The sequence below is a fragment of the Dermacentor andersoni genome, chromosome 1 (assembly GCF_023375885.2).
Source record: "Dermacentor andersoni chromosome 1, qqDerAnde1_hic_scaffold, whole genome shotgun sequence".
Taxonomy (NCBI): Eukaryota; Metazoa; Arthropoda; class Arachnida; order Ixodida; family Ixodidae; genus Dermacentor; species Dermacentor andersoni.
Window position 1 is genome coordinate 298,289,279 of NC_092814.1, and position 9,712 is coordinate 298,298,990.

Genomic DNA, 9,712 nt, shown 5'->3' on the forward strand with positions numbered 1-9,712 from the left:
CGCCACCGCTACTCTTCTGTTGCACTGTGGAAGGTACAGTTTAACTTCTCTAAGTTTATATAGGTGTTCTGTGATATAACTACTCTCCACGGTGGTCGATGTCCGTCCGTCTACGCGTCGCGTCGACACGAAAAAATGTTCGTCTCCAGTTTCTCGCGAACGCTCTGTAGCTCTCAATATAATGTAGGTATCTTGGACAAAATCAAACTGAAATTGGCCGCTAAGACGACTCTGTCATTACACCGAGTTTAATTTACTTGTCATAATTAGTTAGCTCACAGTGAAGTTGTAAACGTTACATATTTACAGTATGCTGTCAACGCATGGCAGTCATCGGAGGGAGTAGGGTGACAGAAAACGGCTGTAACTCTTGTTTTATCGAAACTATCCCGACACAAATTATATGACAATTAGCCTCTAAGACGACTCTAACATTACGCCGAGTTTCATCTACTCTTCATATTTACGTAGTTCACAGTGAAGTTGCAAATATTGTGAAATTCCCGTCTGCCGTCAACACATGAGCTTCTACGGGAGTGTAACGGACAGACCCAAGTTTGTCCACTAGAATAAAACTCTAGTCCTTCCAAGTTTCATTCAGATAATTATCTAGGAAGTAGGCTCAATCGCAAATTACACGCAAATGTGTTTTGTTTCGTGCACTCCTTTGACTGCGCCCCGGTCAACGCATATCGCCGCTCGCGTTGAGGCTCGGTATAACGGCCACCTGCGTTCTATACACACTGTTACCACCAGTTGGCGTTGTTTGTTGTGGTTACGTCATAGTAGCTTAGGCGACCTTATAATAATAATAATAATAATAATAATAATAATAATAATAATAATAATAATAATAATAATAATAATAATAATAATAATAATAATAATAATAATAATAATAATAAAATAGTAATAATAATAATAATAATAATAATAATAATAATAATAATAATAATAATATACATAGATGCGTCGATTGAGGTAAACACACCGCAGCTTCGCTGCTCGTCTCTCGCTGACTGGTCCTATAGGAGGACGGCGTGGGGCTGAGCGAACGGGCGGGTTGAAGTACAGGCCCTTAATACAGGGACAGGTCTCGAAGGCGTTACACTCTCGCACAGAGTCTACGTAGCATTAGGTGCGACGAGGAGAGGACTGGGTGATGTCGGCCGATGCCGAAGGCGGAGCAGTTGCGCTTCTCAAACACGCGTTTCTCAAAGCGCCAGCTGCCACGGAGGGACGAATGGGAGAAATTGGCCTGCTCCGGCTTTTATAGTCTGCTTATTGATATGCGACGTGCAACAGCGAAAGGAACTGGTAACTCTGTCAGAATGGAAATTGAATTGTGGGGCTTTACGTGCCAAAACCACAATTTGATTGTGGGGCACGCCGCAGTGGGGGACTCCGGATTAAGTTTTGACCACGGGGGGATCTTTAAGGTGCCCCAAATGGAGTGGAAACTGGTGTGCGCGCACGCGTTCTCTACGGTGATACGCGACGTGATTGACGCGCGTGCGAATGTGGCCCAATCGTGGCCTAAAAAGGGATACTAGCCCTGGAATGGTGAATTGTAGACTTTGCAACTACACTATAGCACATTCGAGTTTTTTGTCGATTTAACCGTGAACCATCCCAAAAGAAACCGCGAAAAAAAAAAATCGCACTTTCGGCCGAAAGGCGAAGCATCGATTGCGACAGCAAATTAGTAAACAGCTATACGAAGTAAGTACAATAGTTTTATCGGCCGTATAAACTCGTAAACATTCGCTTACTAACCAAATCAATAAGCATGGCGTCATGCGTGCACAGGCAAACATGAACACATCTCACTCAATGAGCGCAGACAATCGCTGTCAAAACGCTGGCGTGAAGGAAAGCGGCAGCAGCAGCGAGTGAAATCACCTGCATGCTGTCTCTCGCTTCAGCACGAGCTAAGCGGCGAGAACATATCGCGCAAGACGCTATCAGCGCTTGGCGCACCTGGGTTCTGTACTTGTCGCAGATCGCTTTCAATATAGGGCCCGCCTGGCCTCGCCATACGGAGCCTCCCGGCGGAAGCGCCCGGTGGAAGACGGCGCGCTTCCTCCCCGCTTTGCTTCCTTGCGCGCGCGTGGTCAAGTCACCATCCTCGGCTCACCCTTACACGCTTTCACTCGCACCTACATTATACGGTGCGCGGTCGCGGTGTTATCCCATTTAGACTTTGTACGAAACATCACAGCGACGACGACGGCGGCGATGCGCCTGGAGTGTGCATATAATTGCTATCGCTTTAAAGAAGCAAGACATTGCAGCCGGAGGAACTTGAGGGCTGAATGCCCCTACACAGTGCGACATCTCCGAATGTACGTACCTGGGCGCCATTGACGAAAAGGCGCGTGTGTGCCCCGTCGAAGGACACAGCCACGTGGTGCCATCGTCCCGGCGAGTACGGCACCGGGCTCCGCAGCACCGACGTCTCCTGCGAGCGGGCCGCTTGCAGGTGCAGCGCGAAGTGGCCGCTGCGCTCGCCATCGCGGCCGTCGCCGTCGATCTGGAGCGACCAGCGCTTGCCGCTCAGCGGGGAACACACGTCGCGAGCTTCTGTACGTACGCACGAACGAAACAAGAAAGAAAAAGGTGAACATGTACACAGAAACTGCGAAATGTGCTCTCACGTTGTTGGTTGTTTTGTCAGTCTTATTTCTTTTTCATTTGACTGCGCTGGCATGTTAGCTAAGCCGCGTTATTGATTTAATGCAATTGCTTGGCATCATACCACCATTCCTTAGTCACTGGTGGCTATCTCGTCGTGGAGATGCCAGCGACATAACAATTGCGAACATACCATGTTTTATTTATTTATTTATTTATTTCAAATACTGCCAACCCCAATGATAGGAGGTGTGGCAGCGTGGAAGAAACATAATAAATGAGAAATGAGTAATTCTAACTTGTTCATCATATATATATATATATATATATATGCGGCGCCCTACCTGCTGGTGCTGAGTTTGTCGCTGCTGCTCTACGAGCCGAATAAACCCCCCTTAGAAATGGTGGAGCTGCTGGGTACAACCGAAATTCTGAAACTTCGTAATCGGACACTGCAGCCCGTCTTCATTATGCCGGAAGAAGGACCGCCACAACCACAACCCGCTGCCCCGGTGACTACCGTGGTCTGCCCCGGCTCGTTGCGTCAACGCGACCCACCTATCTTCAGCGGTACCGAAGACCATGACGTAGAAGACTGGCTCGCTGACTACGACCGGGTCAGCATCCACAACCTCTGGGACGACACCAAAAAACTGAATTACGTGTAGTTTTATTTGAGCGGTGTCGCCAGCGTGTGTCACCGCAACAACGAACGTGATCTGACGACGTGGACGGCCCTCAAGACTAACGTGACAGAGGTATTTCGGCTCCCCGCGGTTCGCAAGCTTCGCGCCGAGCAACGTTTGCGTGGCCGTGCGCAACAGTGCGGGGAGACATTTACCAGTTATATAGAAGATGTTGTCGACCTCTGTAACTGCGTTGACGTCACAATGGCTGATGCCGAGAAGATCCGCTATATCTTAAAAGGCACTGAAGACGACGCCTTTCAGATGCTGTTGGCGAAAAATCCATCGACAGTCTCTGAACTCGTCAGTCAGCGTCAAAGCTTCGACGAACTACGCAAACAACGCATAGCCACCCGCCAATCTACACCTCAGGCCACTTCAATGTCGAGCTTGGCTTTTGCCCCGGATAACACTTCGCTGCTGCTACAGATCAAGAAGTTCGTCCGTGAAGAGGTGGCTCGTCAGCTTTCCTTGATTCCACTTACACACGGCCAGTCGAGTAGTCCGTTGGCGTCCGCTCTCCAAGCTGTCATCAAGGAGGAGGTAGCCGACCACATTTCGCCTTCTCTTCAGCAGGCGCCTACGGCCGCTCCCCTGACGTACGCCGGAGGCGCGACGAGGCCTGCGCCACAGACCTACGGTCCCCGTCGCCCACCTTTGCGCCCACCCGTATCCCCTCGAGTCCGGCCACTGGTGCACTATGCCCGACCTCAAGACCATCGGCGCACGGATGACAACCGTCCGATTTGTTTGTATTGTGGCCGTGCTGGACACGTGGCATGTCACTGTCGCCTGCTTACACCGAACGTCCCGAACAATGTGCGTCCGTATGCGCCACGTTTCCAACAACGCCGCAACTATTCGGACGCCTTTGAATCTCCTTCTGCCGTCGACACCGCATTCTCCGCCGCTCGCCGTTCACCTTCTCCTCGCCGCCGCTGGCTTTCCCCCATGCACCGGCGGCGGAGCCCTTTGCGCCAGGAAAACTAAAAATCGCAGTTCAGGAGGCGAGAACTGTGGTGTCTGCGAAATGTATAAGGCCTCACACTTCCCCGAAGAACGTTATTGAAGTCGCAATAGAAGGAACATTGATGCTAGCACTTGTCGACACCGGCGCTGCACTTTCAGCGATAGATGCCCGTATTTGCCGCAAGATAGGAAAAGTGACGACGCCGCTTTCTGGACTGTCCCTTCGGACTGCCAACGCGCAGCACGTCGAGCCAGCCGGCGCCTGCACCGCTCGTGTCGTCATTCAGGAGGTCCTTTATATCATAGAATTCATCGTGTTGCCATCATGTTCGCACGGCGTCATATTAGGTTGGGACTTTCTCTCCACACATCATGCGATCATTGACTGCGCCCGCACCGAAATCGAGCTGTTTCAGCTTTCGACCGATATTATCACTGACCACAAGGACAGTTGTCGCAAAATCGCTGTTTCAGAAGACACCGTTATACCTGCATGGTCTTCTACTCTTGTCAGTATCTCTTGTGACTCTGTAGATGACGGCACAGTACTCTTCACTCCGTGTGAACTCTTAGTTCGCCGCCGTTCACTACCACTGCCGTTCGCCGTCCTCGAGTTCAAAGCTGGCGCCTCTCTCATGTGCGTCTCAAGCCCATCGGCCGAACCAATTACTTTACCGTGAAAGCCTTGGCAGAGCAGAGCCACTGACCTCATCTTCAATATTTGACACGATGGACGACTCCGCTTATCTTGCCGCTCTCGAGCCATTGCCTGCTCAGTCACTGCCGCATGCTTTTACGCCAGCTATTGCCAGTAACCTTACGACGGCGCAGCGCGACAAACTTCTTCGCTTGCTTAAAGACTCTTTTCCTCTTTTGACTGCCAAACAACATCACTCGGCCGCACAACGACTGTTTCGCACACTATCGACACTGGGAGCCATGCAACAATTCGACAGCGTCCCTACCGAGTATCGGCGACTGAAAGACGGGTTATCAATGACCAGGTGAACGATATGCTCAATCGCGATGTCATCCAGCCTTCTAGTAGTCGCTGGGCATCACCAGTCCTAGTTAAAAAGAAAAGACGGCCCCATACGATTTTGCGTCGATTTTTGAAGGCTTAACAAGATTACCCGAAAGGATGTATACCCGTTGCCACGTATTGACGACGCAATTGACTGTTTGCAAGAAGCGGAGTTTTTTTCCTCCTTAGATCTCCGCTCTGCCTACTGGCAGGTGCCCATGGCTGACGCTCAATGTTCTAAAACAGCGTTCGTAACACCAGGCGGCTTGTATGAATTCACAGTAATGCCGTTAGGTCTGTACAGCGCGCCCGCCACCTTTGAATGCATGATGGACGGCATCCTACGTGGCCTGAAGTGGCATACTTGTCTCTGCTACCTCAACGACGTTGTCGTCTTTTTCCCTGATTTTCCAACCCATCTTCCCCGTTTACATCAAGTTTTGACCTGTCTCCGGAATGCTGGTCTCATGCTTAACTTAAAGAAGTGCCGATTTGCAGCTCGAAAACTGACTATATTAGGCCACGTTGTCTCCAAAGAAGGCATTCTCCCTGATCCTGCTAAACTTCGAGCCGTATCCGAATTTCCGAAGCTCACTAACTTGACAGCACTACGCCGCTTCATTGGCCTATGCTCCTATTTTCGACATTTCATTCGCAATTTCGCTACTGTGATCGCACCACTAAACCAACTTCTCCAAGGCGACAATGAACTTTCTGCTTAGTCGGAAGCCTTTGATGATGCGTTTACGACTCTTCGTCGCCTACTCACGTCACCGCCAATCTTGTGCCATTTTGATCCAAGCACTCCTACAGAACTTCACACTGACGCCAGTAGTGTCGGCCTTGGTGCCATGCTTGCACAACGTAAGAGCACTAATGCCGAATACGTGGTCGCTTATGCCAGTCGTGCCCTCACGAAACCTGAGGCCAATTACTGAGTAACAGAAAAGGAGTGCCTGGCTATCGTATGGGCTCTTCAAACATTTCGCCCATATCTCGTCGTCTGTCGACGCTTTGACGCGGTGACGGATCATGACGCTCTTTGATGGTTGTCTAACCTAAAAGACCCGTCGGGCCGCCTCTCTCGGTGGGCCCTCCGAATCCAGGAATATGATATCCGTGTCGTCTATCGCTCTGGACGCAGACACTCTGACGCCGATGCCCTCTCGCGCTTTCCAGTTACTTCAGACAGCAGTACTTCTACCTACAGACATGACATCTCACCACTTGAAATCCTGGACATGGCCTCGGAGCAACGAAAAGACCCATGGATAGTCATGATATTCGTTTTTTTGTCAAATCCTCCGGAAGCTTCGGCACCTCGAGCGTTACGCAGACAGGCGCAGCATTTCACAATCCGCGACGGACTTTTCTACCGCCGCAACTACCACAATGCCGGCCGCAAATGGCTCTTAGTAGTGCCCCGCCACCTTCGACAAGATTTATGCTCCGCTTTTCACTCTTACCAGCAGTGTGGTCACGGCGGAGTGTCAAAAACCTACACACGGCTTCACCTACGATATTATTGGCGAAGGATGTACACCTTCGTCCACAAATACGCACGCCCCTGCATTGCCTGCCAGCGACGCAAATGTGTCCCGCATCTCTCCACCGCACCTCTCCAACCACTTCCCTGCCCAGCTCAGCCATTTGACCGTGTCGGCATAGATACATACGGGCCTCTTCCATCTACTGGCGCTGGCAACCGATGGATTGTTGTCGCCATAGATCATTTGACATGATATGCTGAAACCACCGCCTTGCCTGCCGCATCAGCAAAAGACGTCGCCTCGTTCATTCTAAACAACTTCGCTCTCCGCCAAGGCGAATCTCGTGAACTGTTGAGCGATCGGGGTCGCGTATTCCTCTCGGACGTCCTGCAGTCACTCCTATCTGTATGCCAAGTTATGCACCGCACCATTACTGCTTATCATCCACACACCAATGGCTTAACAGAACCATTCAACAGAACTCTTGGTGACATGCTATCAATGTATGTTGCGTCTGACCACTCCAACTGGGATCTTGTACTTCCATTCGTCACTTACGCATATAACACTGCCTCTCAAGCCACTACCGGATTCTCACCATTCTTTCTGCTTTACGGCCGCCATCCCTACAGCACCATTGATACGATTCTCCCGTACCGGCCGGACTCTGCTGAATGCTCACCTGTTTATGCGGTCGCTCATCACGCCGAAAAATGCATACAACTGGCCCGTTCTTTGACGTCTGCTCAACAGTGCCGCCAAAAAGAGCGTCATGACCTCAGCCCTCCCCCTCACCCCTTCCCCATCGACTCACTCGTGTGGCTTTGGGTCCCGCCTGTTGCTGCTCCTGGCCTTTCGTCTAAACTCCTCCCGAAGTACCACGGGCCCTACCGCGTGGTTGCGCAAACATCACAAGTTAATTACGTGGTCGAACCCGTACCGCCATCTCCCGATCTGCGTCGTCGGGGGCGAGAGACTGTGCACATTGACCGGCTGAAGCAGTAATACGATCCGCTCACCTCTTCCTAGGTCGCCAGGATGGCTACTCTTCAATTCCGGGGGTGATTGTGACGAAGATTGGCAGGCTCAAAAGCCCCGTTGCCATCGCGTGGCTCGTACCCAGTTCGCTCTCTGGCTGCGCCCTACCTGCTGGTGCTGAGTTTGTCGCTGCTGCTCTACGAGCCGAATAAACCCCCCATACAATACATACATACATACATACATACATACATATATATATATATATATATATATATATATCTTCAGCGGAGATATTCAGCTTTTTCTCAAATTTCATGGTCCGTAATATTTTGTGGCTGGGTGTACATGAATAAGACACCATCCTCGGCAAGAAACAAAAATAGAAATAATACGGGAAACAAAGAAAACGAATCTGGCGCACAGAAAAAAAGCACCTCATAGTTCCAAAAGATCCCCAACTTTCTCTAATTCCTTTTGTTCGCTTATATCAGCGTCATGACTATTCCACTCAATTACTGTTCGTGGAAAGAAGGAGTATTTAAAAGTATTGTTGCGATATTTAAAGAGAGTTAGTGTAGATTGATATCGGCGCCGAGTAGCATATTCAGGAGAAAATTTAACAAGGTTCATTGTCTGGCTATTCAGCAGTCCCTTCACTATGTTGAACATAAAAGTCAAACGACCAACAAGATTCCTCTTTTATAGACGCTTAATATTAACTTTCTCCATTAGTTGTTAAATTGATGTTCGTCCATAACAATTAAAATAAACCGTAATGCCTTATTTTGAACTCTATCTAATTTGTTTACATTTACTTTCGTAAAGCGGTTCCGAACAACGTTTGCGTAATCGATTATCGGTAAGTTACGTCTAAACCACTCAATAAAATAGTTATATCATAATCCATCAGGTCCGACAACTGCTCACAGCGAGCGAACCATACTCTGACGCGTTTTGTGTCAGAATTGCTGCATGAGAAACGTCGCGTATCAATAAAAGGCGCTCGATGTATGCTGCCACAGAAAACAATATGACTCTCTGTCACGATAAAGGTAACCTGGTGCATTTGAGATGGGCACTTAACGAAACGTAACACGCTTTTCAACTATACAGGTATAAGCTGGAACACCACGCGAGAGCCAAAGTTCACAGCAATGAAACGGCCAGTTTTCCCTTGCGGATGGTCTTATCTGTTCGAGCGTAATTTATGAGCCAGCCCGCAGGGCTAACATCTATACCAAACGCTAATCTACAAAACTATGCTCAGTCAAGGCTTTCAGCAGATATGGTTGATTCTAGCACGCGCACATACAACAATGCACGGCAAGTTCTTCCACCGCTTGTTCGTACGCTATATGAGCCAGAATTAATCATCATCATCATCATCATCATCATCATCATCATCATCATCATCAGCAGCAGCAGCAGCAGCAGCATCATCATCATCATCATTTATGTCCCCTGCAGGACGAAGGCCTCTCCCTGCGATCTCCAATCCCCTCTGTCCTGCGCCAACCCATTCGAACTTGCGCCTAGGAATTTCCTAATTTCATCACCTCACCTAGTTTATTTCATCACCTCACTTATTGTGCTTCCCTCCTCTTGGCACCCATTCGGTAACCCTAATGGTCCACCGGTTATCTAACATACGCATTACATGGCATGCCCAGCTCTATTTTTTTCTCTTAATGCCAATTAGAATATCGACTATCCAGTTTGCTCCCTGATCCGCACCGCTCTTTTCTTGTCTCTCCTAGCTACGCCTATCATTCTTCGTTCCATCGCTCTTTGCGCGGTTCTAAACTTGTTCTCGAGCTCCTTTGTCAATCTCCAAGTTTCTGTCCCATATGTTAGCACTGATTGCACACCTGTTTTTCAATGATAGTGGTAAGCTTCCAGTCAGGATCTGACAATGTCTGCCGTATGTA

General features: G+C 49.3%; 1 protein-coding gene across 1 annotated transcript in view; it reads right to left on the bottom strand.

The window, feature by feature from the left end:
* Nucleotides 1–9,712, bottom strand: part of LOC126547704 (pappalysin-1-like) — a 73,028-nt gene that overhangs the window by 47,846 nt on the left and 15,470 nt on the right. Inside the window, exon 3 of the mRNA XM_050195659.2 lies at nt 2,354–2,583. Coding sequence (XP_050051616.1) covers nt 2,354–2,583 — 230 coding nt within the window. The remainder of the gene's footprint in view (nt 1–2,353; nt 2,584–9,712) is intronic.